Raw genomic sequence first — 19,078 nt, 5'->3', positions numbered from 1 at the left:
GATAGTTTTGAAAGATTTAGCATAGTCTATGAGAAACATTACAACCTTAACATTGTTTACTTTGTTTGTTGCACGAGTGTGAGCTTATGATGCAAGTCTGTATTCATCAGGTGTAAAACATGAAGTGTTAACACACTATGACACGTTATTGATGTTTTGTCGTGGAAATAGACATAAAGACTGCATTAGACCGCATGGACAATGCAAAATAAAATCGTGATTTAGAGTGAGAAAAGAGGTGACATTAATATGATATTGCATGGATAAACATAATCAAATCATGGTTTGGAATTTAACAAAAAGTGATGTAAACAGAATACAGCATTTATGCGCAGAAGCAAGACACGATTTGGAGTAGAAAAAGATGTGACGTTAACATGATTCCCCATGGATACAGGGAAACAAATAATGGTTTTTTCTTTTTCTTATAGGAATAAGAAACTAAGTTCACACAGTCATAAATCATATTTGGGATTGATATTATAGAACTTAGTAAGATACATCATACATAAACAGAAGAAAAGCATGATTTTGAATACGGTACTATATGGATGACGCAAGTCACGCTTTTGAGTGGAATTCGAGGATAAGCCAACATGATACCTCAATCACACACAGATTTAGATCATGATTGGAAATCGATTCAGATGTGAATATAATAACTTCTGGAAGCTTTTACCGACAAACCTTTTTAATTGTGCACAGAAATTTGAATTATATGTGATACCCTTCATTTCTTTCTAACTCGTTCGACTTTGTAATACAACTTTGTAATATTAAATTACTTCGATATTGTCTTTTATGTCATCTAAACATTATAAGACTAAAAGCATTAAACTCACTGTCAGTTTTTCTTGGTGCCTCAGAGTGACCATACTTATTGCTGGGGGACAACAGCGATCTTGAATTAAATTGTACATTTGACCTGGCATGTATTAACCTCCATATACTATACATAATTTCCATATGTGCTTTTTTCTGACTAGTGTATTGTACATGTGGTATGCATTGCCTTTATTGACAAAATGTTCAGAAGGAATCGTGACCAGGGCACTTATTGATAGGCTGAAGTTTCATCGGCATACCTTATGACTGTAACGTTTTTCTTTACATTGCCTTTACATAAGAAATATAGCTGTCATTTGGACAGACGTTCTTAATTACTGTGCAGAGATATTAAAGGTTGATCCGAATGTGCAATTATGTACCCTTAGATAAAAGGTATGTTACATACTGCGTAAACCAATTTTGGTCAGATACACCTCATGTACTACGAATCATTCAATTGGTAAATGGCTGAACCAACACTAGAATAAATAGTTTTACAATGTTTTCAAAATTCATTTTGCATTTCGTGCCATTTGTTCTCAGTGAGTTTTCAAAGAGCCGAATAATAATGTTCAATTCGATTTTAGTGTGCAACTGTATTATGCCAAATGAATAATATTTGACCTGGTTGAAAGGTAATTTTGCTGTAAGTTCCTTGTCAAGCTGTTTATTGTGACCACAATTACGTCATTTAAATCTTCGTTGATTCTGCTTACAAGTTGCTATTAGCAATATAATGGTGTGTTAGTAATAGTCTACAACGGATTGGACTTGCTGCACAGTATACAATGTTGTCTCTATCAATTGATAGCACAATTTAATATTTTCTGCACTTTGTGGACGTTATATCTGCACTATCAATATTTGTTTCTCAAACAGCAGCGTCAGCTATAATAGGTTTTCCTTCATGTCATTTATTACCTGCGTTGGACATTGTTGACGGTGTAGTCGCCTTATCATGTATTCTAAGATTATCAATGATTTAATGTTTAGCGATGTGTTTTCGGTTCCATCTGGTACATATTTCACCGAGATTCACAGGCCATATGCTATTAAATCCCTCGTGCATAAATACGTTGTAGTCACAGCTCTCACATTCAAGCAACATATTATCTTTAGAAAAGAAAACACACAAAATGTTGTTGTGTTACTTTATATTTGTATCTATGATTTATGTTTCTGGATAGCTCTGCTTATGATACTATTGATGTCATTATAGTATAATGCTATGTTGTACTCAGGTTGTTCCAACTATGAAAGTATTCGTCACTTTTTTTCCATTTAAACAATATTACTTTAACTACAATTCCATTGTCTTTATCAAATATGTACAGGTTCCTTTTGGCCTTTGTTTTCTTGCACAGTCATTTCAAGTTTAAATGTGAGCGTTGGAAATGTATATAGTGTAATTGATTCGTATGTTTTATAAATGTTCTTATTTACTTAAATTAGTACCTTGTCAATTGAAATAGGATACGTTTTCATCTTTGTGTTTGGCCTTATGTTTAGCCCATTGTAAAGCTTTTAATTTTAGGACATATATCATATTTGTGTTATATGATTTGTTAAACCTTTAAGTCTAAATTCATTTAAACGTCTTGAATGTGTTCATTTTCCATCTGCAATAGGTTCTACTATGTGCATCCGATAAGACCTCGGTCATTAATAGGTGCTAGTTTTTTAGTCAAAACGACGTTCATGTGCAACATGTACTACTACTTCTAGTGAACAAGACATCCATCTATAACAGGTACCAAATCTTTAACTCAACAAGACATACTTCTTCAAAATGTGCTATTATTTTGATTCAACACGACAAAACATCTACACCAGATAATGTTATTCCCAGATAAGTGGATATACATCTTCAATATGATCTCTTATTTCCAGCCCTCATTAGATCCATCTACAATCGGTAATACTATTCTCAGACAATAAGACCGATATGTAAAACAGGGACTATCGGACTCAGTGAACAAGAAATCAGGTACTCTATGGTCCAGCAAACAAGACATAAATCTACAGCAGCGTACTTTGAAATGTCTTCATATTCCTATGCGGAATGTAGAAACTTACAAATATGAAAGTATGCCAGTGAGCAACAAAGACATATCCATTAGTTGCATTACAATCTACTACGTAGACAATGCTGATGAACACAATGGAGCAGAGAGCGTAATTTGTCATGACCTTATAACTTTCGGGCAATTATTTCAGTATCAATGTGAGGTGTCAATTTTGTACAGGAAATAAAATACTGTTCCAGAGGATTTGCGAGGGACGTTTTAAAAGTTTAAGTTTAATACCGCATACAAGACAAGCAATATCAAGCTTAGGTATCCTTGAAATTATTACTTTGCAGACATATGTAACATAGTTGCACGTTGAATATATATATATATATATATATATATATATATATATATATATATATATATATATATATATATATATATATATATATATATATATATATATATCCTTTGCAAATATAGATCACGCAGATGACAGATATCAACTGTACTATTAAAAATGTCATATACTGTTCTTCACTGTATGTCTGAAATTTCTATCATGAACTGATTAAACTGGCATTGAAAGAAACAGGCTTCAATGAAAAGTGTAGGTAATCGAGGAAAAACGGCATCTTGTTGATTTACCTCTTTGTATACGGGTCATAGCTGAGTGATTTTGGATCCACCAAGTGTTCGGAGTTTAGGACAATATGATGGTTACTGCCATCTATACTGGAAGATTCTATTGTACTCCCGTTCCTGTCTGTTATCCAATACACCCGGCTGTTAAGTTCAACAAATAATGAAAGTTTATCTGATCAAATTTTGTATCATTAGTTCATTTAAATTTGTTAAACATAAAGACAAAATTCATATGAAAATAATCTTAAATTCAGGAAATGGCGTCTTTAAGCAATCGCACATAATAATAAACACAAGAGGGTAAAATGAGAAAGTATATATGCCTACATTTGTAGATATATGTGTGTTTAAAAGACATTAGGATTGATCAGCATACATTTCGTCCGTCACCAACTAGCTATGTTCACCTCCAAAAGTTCATGCATATATTTGTACAGTCGTTAGCGTTTTGGGGAAATGACATGATATCCAATCCGTTTCAGTGATTTAAGTTCCTAGTATTTATGAATATGTTTCTAATGAACACAACAAATGTCTAAATACATACCGCTCATGGGACAGAATAATGATATCACGTGGGTTTTCAAGACCTTGTAGGAAAACTTCTTCGATTTTAGTTTCTCTTGAGTGTCTCCAAATGGAGCCTGTGTTCTCCTCTATCCAGTATACGCATCTTTCGTATCCATCCCAAGCCAGACCTTAAACACAAAGGAATGAATGCGCAGCTGTTATTACTGCTGCGTAATATCATATATACCTCTTCTTCCGCAAGTAGGTCAGTCTTTGTCTTATATAATAAATATGTCATATACGTGTTTAGAACTATGTGCAACTATCTCTCCCTTCCACCTCTCCTTCTTTCTCTCTCTCTCTCTCTCTCTCTCTGACCAAAATTAACCTGTTCCCTTTTGACGATTCCTAATGTCAAGAGATATGTTCAAGCAACAGCATCAGTGAAGACAAAACCGCCATAAATTTCAACTAATTTATCTTTCCCACGCTTTTAAAACCTACACTAAGGACCGGCAAACTATAACTGTACGCCACAAGCGTAGCTCATTCAAGATCAAGGTGATGTAGATAGTAGTCTGCATGCATCTTTACCGTAACAAAGGCAACATTGGTTTATTACTTTTGAGAAACTGTCATGCAGTACCATATTTGTGTTTGCCAGGTCTTGGCCGTTGTTAATATGAAGTCATTAGCATTAGTACAGAAATACGCTGCATTGGCTTGCACCCTGGGTCTGTTAATGCTTAATTCTGGACAAACAATTGTCCGAATATGAGAATGTCATAAAAGATTTTATAAGTTATATAATGACGATTTTATTTTATTTTCTAGTTTCAAACATTTCTGTATAGAATTGTCCCTCAGCTTCGCATTTGAATGTAGGTTTAATTATGTTGGTAGCTGAATGAACTTCTTCGCACATATAGCATTATCATCTGACTAAATAATGACAGTTGCTTATTTCTTACATATAGGATGAAATATACAGCATATCAAGTACACTAATCACAGTCCATGCTATCATCCCCTCTGGAAGATCCACGAAAAGAACAAAACACGAGAATGCTTGAGTTGTGTCAGCAAATCAACATGTTTATTTTATCCATGGATTGACACTTTCAACTCCTTTGACTAAAAACTTGGTCTCGTCAAGACACTGTACCTCGGTACGGCAGACGTGACACTTGCTGATGTTGCTTACATGTAGCCAACAGGAAATGTGGCAAGTTTAAATAATCCAACCACTCCAATACGATGATGAGTTCCACGTTTTCCTTAATGTGTAAACCACCATGTCACATGTTATATCTATAATGAAATGAACATCCAGATCTTCAAAAGTGGATTCTCAAATGCTTTCAGATTGGTCTTCTTGGTATAAGCAAACTTAGACATATAAATTAGTTTTGACAAAAGTCAGTTTGTGGCAACTCTTCTTGCTGCACGGAACTATTTCGTTTTCTCCTAATATGTGTACACACTGGTAACAAACATGATTGTTGACATCCTGTACAGAAAACAACAACAACGGTTGATGCTAGTTTGTAAAGATATTTCATCAGAATATCATTATCATTTTCGACCTGAATAACCTTTCCTTCTGACCTTATACATGCACACACACACACACAAACACACACACACACACACACACACACATATATATATATATATATATATATATATATATATATATATATATATATATATATATATATATATATATATATATATATATATATAGATAGATAGATAGATAGATAGATAGATAGATAGATAGAAAGATAGATGGATATATATATATATATATATATATATATATACAGAGAGAGAGAGAGAGAGATGGATAGATAGATAGATACATAGATTGATAGCAAGATAGATAAATAATAGATAGATTGATATATATATAAAGATAGATAAATAGATATACAGATAGATAGATTGATTGATAGATAGACAGATATATAAATAAACAGATAGTTAGAGAGATAAATTGATAAATATATAGATAGACAAATTGTTGGTCTCTTACAGGATCATCCACCTTTAAGTGCTTGCGGTATGTATATAAATTTAAGTAGCCTTTGCAATGCAAATCATCCAATGTCGGATCCCAGTGGCCGTAGCCTCCACTTTTTTTAACAACTGAATCAAACAAGTTGTTGTTGTCCTGCAGCAAAACCTACATCCATCGCTTGGTGGATATATGCCAAGTAAAACTACTATTTCATTTAGACTTCGTTTCAAATTATCACCTTGAGCTTGACAAATGACCTTCAGATCCTCTGATCAATCGAAACATTTAACAAACGGGAGATAACTCGATTTCATGTGGGTAAAAATATTTGTCTTTCTCCCAGAACAGTGTTTCATTATGGGAAACAGATAAATATATTATAGGGTTTCATTGTCGCCTAAACGACGACTATTCAACCATGTTTGATGAACCTATGTGAATTATAAATCAACATTTTTTTATGAAAACCTAATTGCTAAAAATCACACAGAAGGAGGAAGAGTCATGAGTGGATAAGTATGAGAGTCTAAGCTATGGATCAGATCCAGCATTTAACTTTTATCTCACAATTCGTATGGACATGTTATAATTTTAGTCTCTGTTGAATAGCAAATAGACAAATATCCTATTCAGTATAATGTAATTAATATATGTAAACCGTCAACGTAATCCATTAAACTAAATATCAAATAACCTCTAATTATTCCACATGCTTCAGTCAGAAGATGTAATTCGGGATTATCTACAGAAGACCAGTAAACTGATGTATCTGTGGCTAGGATCATCTGTCGCTGATCCGTATCAATACTCATGTGTTTAATGCCATTAATGTTCAGAACACACTTGGGGTCGAATTCCAAATCGGTCACAACTCTAATATCAGCAATGCAAATACTGTTATCATTACTGAAAATCAGTCCACGATGAAAGTACTCAGTTTGCACTGAAAGTAAAAGAACATCAGAATTAAATAATGAAAGTAATGGGGAGCTGAAAAGGATCAATTAATTTATTTTACTGTTTACTCCATAAAATATATGTGTTCAAAATATTCATCAATTTGAGTGTTACCCACACTTGATATTACATACATTCCTTTGCAATAGGAGACATTAGTTGTTGCTAAGTCATAAAAAGCAGTAATAACGAATTCATTTTAAATATACGCAAACATTGTGTGATTCATTATGTCAATGTTTCCGTTATATTGTTTCTAATTCAGTTTTTGCCTTAAGTAAGACCCTGGTTTCTTTTAAAAATGAGCAACGTGACTGAATTCAATTATATTAGATAAATGACTCGTTCAAATAATAAATTATATGATAATACAAACGTATATACTATTTGACATGCATAGGCAACTCTACTTAGTATATTTACATGAACATGTTTTTGTGTCTTGATTGAGGGTGTATCCATCTTTACAAAGGCAAGTGGCGCCATTCATCTCCGTCACACAAATATGTTTACAGCCATAGTTCACACAGAGGGCTAAAAGTATACAAGAAGTATATGATTCAAGGATATATCTTAATGAAACAAATGGTGCCTTCCCACGATAAATCACTGACAAGATTTGAGGAAGTAGAACGACAAATGGGAATAAATACAAATAGATAAAATCCAATGAAACTATTCAACATTCAAACAGACATAGATGATGTGATCTAAAAGACATACCCGTAGAAGAAGTAAGCTGAACATCTGGACGGAACACGGATAGCCCTAAGTAAGCTTCGTTTCTCGAATGCCTTTGTAAAAACGTTTTCCCATTCTTTTTATTCACGACATAGAGCTTTCCTTGTAAACTGTCTGTCATATACAAATACTCCTGGAAATAATCAGAATTGTTATTTCAATAAAATCAGTGTATACTATCCTTCTCTGGTTTAAGAACTAAAGATAAAAATGTACAGTTTTAAAATTGCATAATCCGATTTAACTAAAATAAGATATGAAAATTACAGTTGAGGTTTTTGCTTATTGGTGTAATGATGGCACATATATCGCAAACGTCAGCCTTTTTGAATCGTCGGAATGTTTATTTGCATAGACAACAATAATTTGGACAAAAGTACTACATGTATAATGTGCATTGTTAATGACATTAAAGATCAGTAAGTGTGTTAATTAATGCTAATGACAGTTTTCTTCTATTTACCTGTTATATAAAATACATGTTTTCTTTACTGACTTTTAAAGTTTTTCATTGATTACTTGTGGTATATATATATATATATATATATATATATATATATATATATATATATATATATATATATATATATATATATATATATATATATATATATATATATATATATATATATGTGTGTGTGTGTGTGTGTGTGTGTGTGTGTGTATGCATACAAGTATAAATGTATCGACTGTCCCAATGAGTTTCATTAGTATTCTGAATGAAACTGAAGCAATTGTGCTGATGTGCCAATAGTTATGATGAATTACAAAAATATAATTTAAAACCGAATTAACTGTAATTTCAAATTAGTTAATCTAGATTCATGAGCAAGATATAATTAGGTTGAATAAATAAAATTAATGAGTAACATTCGCGAATACACACACATCAATGACAAGGAATACAATTAGAAATGTACTACTAATTGACATTATCGGCACTCAGGAACGTCACTAAATCTGACGATTATATATCGAGCATGTTGAGAAATTTGCGCAATAATCTGAGTCAGAAACATTTACATTGCTGTGGAAATATAGTCTTACCTTATAAACAGCTATACCAAAGATATCGGCGTATACATTTCTGAGCAAGATTTTCCTATCCTTGCCCTCGTAAGTGCAGGTTTCCAAGGATTGTCGACCTGAGTCATATAAGTAGAGTCGTCGTGCAGCGTAATCAGCAGCCAGATTGAATGGATACATTAGTTTCGATGATATAAGCGACTTCCGGTTTCTACCTGATAAGCTGGACACCTCGATCTTTGTCAAAAGTCCAATATCACTCCAGAAGAGTAGGCTATTGGATAAGGAATAAATGTCTTTTAGACTTTGCTAAGGTTAGATATTTCAGATGTAACCACATGTTTAACGATTTTTCGCAACTGTTGTCTCCAACAAACTAATACTACTTGCATAGTTTACGATAACGATACATATTACAATATGATAAACGTTGAATATTTAAATCATTTTTCATACGCTTTCACCGTCTTAGAATATGTTAGCTCACCGGTTTGTACCTTCACGTCACTCAACTGCCAAGCGTGACTGCTGTTACTAACATATGGTCTTATATTAAGCAATTTAATATAGTGAAAAGCAAAACGTTTTGTAAATTTAAATAATTATTTCCCTAAAACTTAACGTGAACAATTATTAGCAACGTACGAATGGTAAATGACATCCTAAATACTTATAAAGATTATATTACAAGTACGAATGTATCGACTGTTCCAAATGAGTTTCATTAGCATTCCGAATGAAACTGAAGCAATTGTGCTGATGTGCCAATAGTTATGATGAATTACAAAAATATAATCTAAAACCGAATTAACTGTAATTTCAAAATAGTTAATCGAGATTCATGAGCAACATATAATTATGTTGAATAAATAAAATTAATGAATAACATTGTCACAAATAATAATTGACCACATCTGTTTCTTATTCAAATATCTAGCTACGAATATTTCATTTCATGATAAACATCACTTATATCAATAACTAGGACACAATACCAAATTCAAAAGCGAGATTCATCTGTTGTTTTGAAGTCCCTAACCTCTCAGGAATGCCAAGAACTGTAGCAGCCAGCGAATCAGAAACTAATTCAACTTTGTTGTTACACGAAACTCATGACTGAAGTCAGATTTAATCAACGTGTTTGATCCAGTTAATAGTACAAGCCACTAGTTTGCAATAACGAGCATTGTTAAAGAATTACATAATATTAAGTACAAAAGAAGTTTTATCCATGTTTACTAAATGATCCTGACAATCCATAAATCATTAAAAATTGACACACGTGATATAGGTATACATAACACATCATATTAAACAGTTATATGGTTTCGTGTCATGGTCATATATACTGAGCATTGTGATAGATTCCACACAACTGGCTTAATATAATGTTTGTTGAATCTCTATAACTGTACAATTTAACTCATATTAAGAAAAAGATCCTGTAATGTCTTGGTGTGAAGTCTGATATTTAATTAATTACAGATAGTTCAAGGTGATAAATGTGGTTGCAACACTGACTCCACAGAATAAAACAAATCAAGATAAAATCCAAATGGTTATAGATAAAATTCAGAAACCCTCCTCCACCTTTACGCCACTAATTATAGAATGTTTATTAGAAAGTTTCTGGTAGTGAAATTCGCTTTTGTAGAATTTATGTGTGCAAACTAATATATGTATATACTATTTATTTCTAATGACACCATGCAACACTTTTGATAATGGAACATTAATATTTAGATTATAAGTTTTTCTCTAACAAAACTCAAGGCTCATGGAGATAACTGTATTAGGAACTGGTTTCGGGGTTGGGAATGTATCCAGGCGTTCACGATTGATTCACACGTTGAAGGTTTGTGGATCTTTGATCTCAAGAAAGAACTACTTTCATCTTATAAACTTAGTTACAACAAAGGTTCCCAAACATCCAAGTGGAGATTTGAGAGGAGTCATTCTTGGCCATGTCTGTAAAATACACCCAAATTGAATGTTTTCTCAATTGAATAGTTCCAAATACAAGAATGCATAAACTTTCATTTATATACGTCTGAACGAGGTCAAAACTCAATCTGTCATGTCTTGTACTCATTACAGTTTTACAGACATTACTGTGAGGAATCAGACTATAGGTTATATTCAAAACAATTTTTAGGAATTTAGGAATCAAAATCATTTTTTAATTCCATACACATTAAATAGCAAACGCTGTGATATTAAACCTTCCTCTCAGTCAGCCGATTTCAATCAACGCTGTGATATTAAACCTTCGTCTCAGTCAGCCGATTTCAATCAACGCTGTGATATTAAACCTTCCTCTCAGTCAGCAATTTCAATCAACGCTGTGATATTAAACCTTCCTCTCAGTCAGCCGATTTCAGTCAACCCAGTACCATAGTCAAGAAGACTACATATCTAGCATGTTATTAAGTTAGCAAAAGAGATTGATAACTAAAAGGGGTGATACAAGATAAATAAATCTTCCACTGCAAGAAAATTGTATTTCAAACTATCTAGTGCATTAATAGACAAACCTGGCACTTATTAAAAAGTCGTCAACAAAGGATTTATTGATGGCATATTCAATACAAATGTCCACAAACAATCCAGCTTACCCTAACGCAGCCTGACGTTCGTGCTATTAGCAAATATTACTACTATGATTAAATGGACCCGGCAAATAAATTGACAGCAAAGTGTCACCTGACAGGATCAATTAAATCGCGTATTAATAGCATGTGCGGGCCAGTACATTTTACCCAGATATTCAATATGAGATTTAGTAATTAGACTAATTGGCATTGTGGTGCAAAAATACAACGAATAAGACTAACTCCTAGGACATTTTTACGACTGTCACCTTAAATATTTCTGCTTTAGTCTTAGAGTACATTGAGACTATAATTATATATTTCGAGTCGAATTTCATTCCGATGTTTCCGTGCAAAGCAATTTAAGTTGTCTGTCATATATCTGTCAACACAATTGTATACATTTCATTAGTGTGTACTCCAAACTGAAGATTTCTAAGTCTAGTACCTATTCTTGAATCTTTGTCTTTTATTTGAATATAAATAAGTATGTTAAGTCATTTTATGCTTCCAAGTAGAATTAGTAAAGATGAAGATAAAGACAATCGAAATTACGGATACGCAATGCGCAAACAAAATTATATTTTTAAGACCCAGTGAAACCGTGCATGATTCTTGTTTATATAGTAATGAGAGGGAGAGCACATGTAGTAATAAAAGAGACATTGTTTGAAATATTACGTGTAACATTTGCTCAGGTGTAAATAGAAGCATTATATACATGTTTAACAAGACATAATACTAAACAATACACACATACACACATCCACCGCTCAAAATGGGTTGGCTAATTGAGCTAACGGCAAATTGATACAAAAAAGAAGAGGAAGAAGACAATAGTTGGTGCACAATTGTGTGTGTGTGTGTGTGTGTGTGTGTGTGTGTGTGTGTGTGTGTGTGTTTCTGTGTGTGTGTGTGTGTGTATAATCGATTAAATACCATACTTACAAGAATATTTAGCCGAGAAATATTAAAACATTTCATTCCTTGAAATGTTGGCATGGATGTTGATATATCAGTAATGTTTTATCCAATAGCCTTAATGTCTTCCCTAAAACAGTTTAGAATAATCAAAATCGCAAATTGTTCATTATTTAATATTTGTCTACGTTCTGTCTATAAAGACATTAGATACAATTCTTTTTAGTAAACGATTTTTTTCCGATTGGTGTCAGCTCACATGAAGATATTTTTGACAAAGTCGTCTCCATTAAAAAATGCAAGAGTTGTTTTTAAATTACATTATATATATATATATATATATATATATATATATATATATATATATATATATATATATATATATATATATATATATATATATATATATATATATATATATATATATATATATATATATCTGTGTGTGTGTGTGTGTGTGTGTGCATTACCTCGCTATTTCATGCACAAGTCCCACTATGGTGTAGCTGTTTACAAAAGTATTTGAAATCTTTCCATTCATTCATATGGAAAGACCTCTTTTTGATTCCAAAAATGTTTTGACAGTCATATTTACAAACTGTTTATATGTTTAAATGATTGTTTAATCAATAAAATATATTATATATATATATATATATATATATATATATATATATATATATATATATATATATATATATATATATATATATATATATATATATATATATATGCCAAACTAAATCAAGAATATTACTTGGGCAACAATGGTAAAAGTAGTAATAATGGTGTGTAGAAACATTTCACGTTGTACTTTGTGTGTCTAAATAACAACCATCTTACAATCTTTACGGACAGTAGCTTTTTTGCAACATATAATCCAAAGGTTATACTATCAACAGCACCTGAAACTATTTCCATGCTACCATCAACCCAGTTCAAACTTTCTATGTTACTTATTTTATTGCTCCTTAACACATTGCTAGAGTTCGATCCCTCTCACTTTATATTTTTTAAAAATGTGACATTTCTGTAGTAAATTGTGCTTCTCACAAAGCGTGTGTTATATTACATTGCACAAAATCATACTTTTTCATGCACCTATATTTTGTTCGAAGCTTATAGTTTGGAGAGATGTTGAGCATGTAAACTGTTGTTTCACTCATACACTTTGCTGCCTTGATTGACGTAACTCGTATTTGTATTCGGTATAGAGTCGGGTCTTAATTTCGTCATCTATGATTTCCAAGAATCTTGCATTAAGCCATCATAAATACCTCTTTAAAGGAATGCAGTCCTTTTTTCTAAAAAATGTCTTGTAATTTTTAGTTATGTGTAGCTGATTATATTATATAGTTCTGTGTTTTCTGCCATGTAGACGATTCAGCTGATCCATAAAGTTAGCTTGTTTGATTACTTCATTTCTTACACCAGAGGTATTGGCCGATTAGGAGAGTTTGTGTCTCAATTACATTTGAAAACCCGGCAAAACGTTTCTGGCATAATGTATATTGAAATAATTCACATTCAAATGTATTTGCATCTTTCAAAGAAATCTTATATATGCTTTGAAAAATTGTAAGTTAAAAAGAATCCAATTTTCTATTTAAGTGAAAGAACAATAATGTTCATATTTCTCACTCCGCGATTGAATCTTTTCTGAGTTTTTGCAACTTATATTTCAAGATCTTATCGCACATTGCATCTGTCATTTTCGTTTTCTCCCTTTTGTGTCCAAGCTGACTGCAAAACAATATATACGGATGCCAAAGCAGATCTATATGGTTTCGTGTCAGTAACATCAACCTCCAATTGGAAACCCTGATGTGATCCATGCAAACGTTTTGAGAAACACATATTTTTCGCGTACGTTTATCATATGTATGTGGATTCATCAGATAACCAGTCTCTCATATGTCATGTCATATATAGATATGTGCATGTGCGTGTTGTTTTAACATATTATATAGAGAGTGATATCCGTATAAGCAACTAGTAAATATGTTTAAGATGCTGATATGTGCAACCTTTTGATGCCTCAGGCGTTTGAACATCAGACGACTCGCAATACAAGTCACACAGAATCCTTACCCAAGCTAAAGATGTCGTTTGCCTTTCTGTATAATGTAACGGCACTTACTCCACTTTTCTTCTTTTTAATATAGCCAAAAGACAATTTAAATCAATCATCGACATATTAGAACGGAAGCGAGATATCAACATATGTTCCGTCTTTTAATATTACATTTTGGCCTCGCACAATTAACATTTCGCTCTATATTCAACTCTTTTATCATTAGAGTCATTCTAGCTGTGCTTGTACAGTTAAAGAGATCTTGGAGCGTTACAACAATTTAGCCGAATGCATAAGCTTGTAAATGCATTATACATTATCCCTTTTTCATTAGGGACTGTTTTAATCATAGTGTTACAAGGTCTTATATTACTTATTTAAAATTTGTGATTGTGTAAAACATACAATAATTATATTTCCTTTTAAAAGCATAGAATTAATGCAGTATTACGTTTGAATTGGATAATTAACGTTTATGATTTGAGGATCATTTTGAGAACCATTCAATCTGAGCAAACATTATTCATCTAAACTTCAATTCAAAATGTACCATATCTCATTACCGATAATGTTGCTTTCATGTTAATATCATTAAATATTGTTATCTCTATATTAAAACCTTCCGAGTTCAATATGATGGAGCTTTATGTCACTTTGATGATGTGTAAAAATAGATAAAGATTTTCTTTCGTGTTTTCTCTGCCAATGTTTACTTCTTACAGCCTCAGTGCTAAGTAGACGCATATAATTATTATCTTTTTGATCAATAATGTTTCATAATCTATCATTTCCGCGTATGTTTGGCAACTCTCGTTTAATTACAAATGCGCTAGAATTTTCAATAATAATAGTAATAATTATTATTATTATTATTATTATTATTATTATTATTATTATTATTATTATTATTATTATTATTATTATCTTTATTTAACGAGCATGTTGCCTTTGTTCATGAAAAATTATTCTGTCACATGTTCCTCAATTTTGTAATAACTTATGTTACCAAGGCATCTAAGTGAACTCTATTGTTTAAATTTATTTTTGATGAGGCAATGCCTTGACTAATGACGTTTTGGACACTTAGAAGCTAAAGCCATTTGATATGAAGTAGAAACATGAAATATGAACTAAGATTTGTAAATAATAAAAAAGAGGGAACTATTATTTTCTATCTCTGACTTATATGCATAGATATGACATGTTCTGAATAAGCATATGCGTACTCTACTAATCTGCCGTTTAAGAGGCGCGTTAGGTAATAAAGTCTGTACATTCCAGACAGTACCAACACATTGAAAATCGAATAATCTGATAATATACGGACTTACCCTTCCATCGGGTCAAGAGTCAATGCACGAGGTCCCTCTAGATTTTCATGAATGAGAACACGGTGCATGGACGTATCTTCGCCTAGAAGTGATTTGACCATGATCCACTTGTATTGTGGATCTGTCCAGTAAATGTTATGGCTGATCCAGTCCAGCGCCAAATTGACATAATCACTTGAAAGCCCTCTATGGAAAATCGTCAATGCATCGTCTGCAGATAAATCTATAGAGAAGTTGGTATCCCTGTATATGGCGTGTGTGTTGTAATCGTACATGTATGCGTGTTGTAACGTGTAGTCTCCCGCTACGCTTATAAACAGTGCGTCTTCGGGAAAGCTATATGACCGGTTGTATTCCTGGCCCGGCATTCCGTGCGGAGTCATCGATAGTGTATATATATGTTTAGTAACTGAATTTTCGCTCGACGTAATTATCAAACCCAGATCTTTCTCTGAAAAAAGAATATATTCAATAACGAAAGTAGGCAACAGAGGCGCATTTTAGGTAGGTGGTTATACAGTATTGCTTTTCATTAACTGCTCCTTCATGTTTATATCGAAAGCTTAAAACGACGCAATGGAAATATGATTGTACTAGCTTAAAATAAAACGGTACATAATACAGCTTAATAGGAATTGACGTACCTGTTAGAGATAGTAGTAGGGCGCACAGTAAAGATGAATAGTAATAATAATAATAATAATGTTCCAGGCTTGCCCAAGCATTAATTATTAGAAACTTGGACAACTGTTGGTGCTTATAACGCCTTTATGTGGCAGTGAAGAAAATGGAAACAGTTCTTGTGACATTCTAGCAGATTTACCTTATTTACTATTTTGAATTAAAACGTGATATTGACAAGTCAGCACAACGCACAGAAAAAGTTTATAATACCTTGCTCTCTTTTCTGTGTCTTTCTCCTAATTATATGTACCGTTATTGACGTAGAAGATAGAATTCTGTAGAGTACAAAACTGTTCACTTGGATGTGTTTTCATGACTGTACTTCTGATAAACGAACCCGTTGTTCCCGGAGACGATACTGTTAGTTTCATGCGAGTTTACATAGTGCTTTGTCAGTTACATAACATATATATTTCGATCTGATAAACCCATTCTCAGGGATTTAGATCATTTGGGAAGAATGTTACTTGAGATATGAAGTATAAGTTCATGCTTAAAAAATGTTTTTCAAAAACAAACTCTTGCCATATACCGGAGATATGAAGATGTACGATATGTCGAACTCAAAATGCACATATAAAAAATTCTGGAGTAGTTAAGATATATGCAAAAACAGAGATCCTATTATCCTATTTCGCTTTATCACCATCTCCCGTAGGACACCATGATATTATAGATTATAAATAAATCCTTACTATACTGTTTCGACTGTGGAACAAGCTGCACATTGTAGTCAGGTGTAACAGGTACATAAATAATATTAAGTATACAACGTCAACGTGGTTTAAATTATTCCTGCAGATATTTGATGAACCAGACATAATTCAGTTACAATAGTGCAGTCTTGAAAGTTCTAATGAACACACAAGTGTTTTAGTGGCATCAACTGAAAGATATTTCCGAATTGAGCTGATGCGTCTCAGCTCAAGATATGCAGCCTTGATTATGTTCATGACATGTTGGTGCAATGTGAGAGTACTGTCCAGAGCAACACCTAGGTTTCGTACTGATTGTGTGAATTTAATGTTGGTGCTGCTGATATTTCTTGTTTGAGATAAAGGAAGTGAATGAGAAAGTATTTGTGTTGTGATCAGACTGGCCTCAGTTTTATCATCATTCATCTGCAGCTTGTTACACGTCATCCACTTGAGAGCGGCTAAGTGTACAGAATGAAGAGAACAGGTCCATGAACAAACCCCTGTGGAACACCAGAACACAGATCAACTGGGCTGGAATGTATTCCATTTGCAAATACAATTTGTGTCCTGTTGACCAAGTAGGACTTGAACCACAGTAAGGCTGTATCATGAATGCTAAATACATGCTGGAGACGGTGAGGTAATATATCATGGCCTCTTGTATCAAATGCTGCAGACAAATCAAAGAGGGTGAGGACTGTAATCTTTCCGCTATCCAGCACAGAGAGAATCTCATTAACTACTTTTAGGAGAGTAGTTTCACTAATGTGACAAGTTGATAGGCAGATTGTACATTGCTAAAAATGCTGTTTGAATTTACATGAGATAGTTGCTGGGATAGAACGACCTTTTCTAAGATTTCTTATATGAATGGGAGATTAGAAACTGGGCGGTAAATCTTTAAATCGTTATAGTCTAGTGTTGGTTTCTTCAGCAGAGGTATTAATAACTGGATCTAAGCACTCAAGCAGCAGTGATGTTGGAATTGGATCAATTTCACATGATTTTGGTGCACTCTTCATCACGATTTTACGTTCGAAATCCATAGAGACAGGTTCAAATGCTACTAATGGTTGCCGTTCAAATTCTGTATCCCAGCTGTACGGTGACGACGAGTCAATTGAAATTGTGGTGTCAAGCTTATCTCTAATGGTTTGTACTTTGTCACGGAAGAAATTTGCAAACATGTCCGAAGGTCAACTGGAGAGAAGGTAGCTGGAAGTGGTGCAGATGTGTTCCTTAACATTAGCGTGTTAGTAATCTCGAAGAGCTCTTTGCAGCTGAACTTTCCATGATCTTAGTAGTGTAGTGGGTTGATTTCGCTGCATGTACTATATTTGTGACATTCTTCTTAGAGGCGTCATAGATTTGCTTATGAATAGTGAGTCTGGTGGAGAGCCAAAGCCTCTCAGCTTTACGGCGGTCTCTTTTAGCAGTGCGAAGCTGGTCTCTAACACTGCTATACCATGGAGAACACTTTTGAATTGATACTCTGCACTTGGTAGCTGGGGCATATTTGTCAAGCAATGAACGCAGGCAGTTATCGAGTTGTTCTGCGGTAGGAGTTAAACAAGTTGTTAAATTAGTTTGGATGTCGTGCATTAGTTTGGTTCTATTTATCATACGGAGGTTTCTCTTAGCAGCAGATAAAGGTGGAGGGTTAGGGACTGATACGTCAAGATGGCTTATAATACAGAGGTGATCTTATGCAAGGACATGGGATACCAGGGAGGACCTTAGAATGTTAATATCAGGTCTATGAAGAATCCAGTCTAAAATTTGACCGTGTTTATGAGTGGGTTGGTTAACTGACTATTCGAGGTTAATGGAATCTAGTTTTTATGTATATGGGTTTCAGGGACAGGAAAGTTAAAGTTGAAATCTCCAAGAATAACCAGGTTGCCACCTGTCGAATTTTCATAGTCCAGGAGATTCGGAAACGGCTCCAAAAAGAGAGTCAGCCAGCTTGTTTTTTTCTACTAGGAGGAGGGCGGTATTGGCAGAAAAATTTACTGACCTTAGCTCCAGTGTGAGTGT

General features: G+C 33.3%; 1 protein-coding gene across 1 annotated transcript in view; it reads right to left on the bottom strand.

Annotated features, from left to right (window-relative positions):
- LOC149784055 (uncharacterized) overlaps window positions 1-15,760 on the bottom strand; it is a 124,872-nt gene extending 109,112 nt beyond the window's left edge. The window contains exons 1-6 of the mRNA XM_089932941.1: window positions 15,660-15,760; window positions 8,764-9,016; window positions 7,699-7,849; window positions 6,713-6,961; window positions 4,033-4,183; window positions 3,489-3,626 (exon numbers count right to left, since the gene is read on the bottom strand). Coding sequence (XP_089789067.1) covers window positions 3,489-3,626; window positions 4,033-4,183; window positions 6,713-6,961; window positions 7,699-7,849; window positions 8,764-9,016; window positions 15,660-15,760 — 1,043 coding nt within the window. The remainder of the gene's footprint in view (window positions 1-3,488; window positions 3,627-4,032; window positions 4,184-6,712; window positions 6,962-7,698; window positions 7,850-8,763; window positions 9,017-15,659) is intronic.
- Window positions 15,761-19,078: the final 3,318 nt, after the last annotated feature.

The sequence above is a fragment of the Sinohyriopsis cumingii genome, chromosome 14 (genome assembly GCF_028554795.1).
Source record: "Sinohyriopsis cumingii isolate HCF-2022 chromosome 14, ASM2855479v2, whole genome shotgun sequence".
In the NCBI taxonomy this organism is placed as follows: Eukaryota; Metazoa; Mollusca; class Bivalvia; order Unionida; family Unionidae; genus Sinohyriopsis; species Sinohyriopsis cumingii.
The sequence above is the reverse complement of the archived record's forward strand: the minus strand, read 5'-3'. Positions and strand labels throughout refer to the sequence as shown.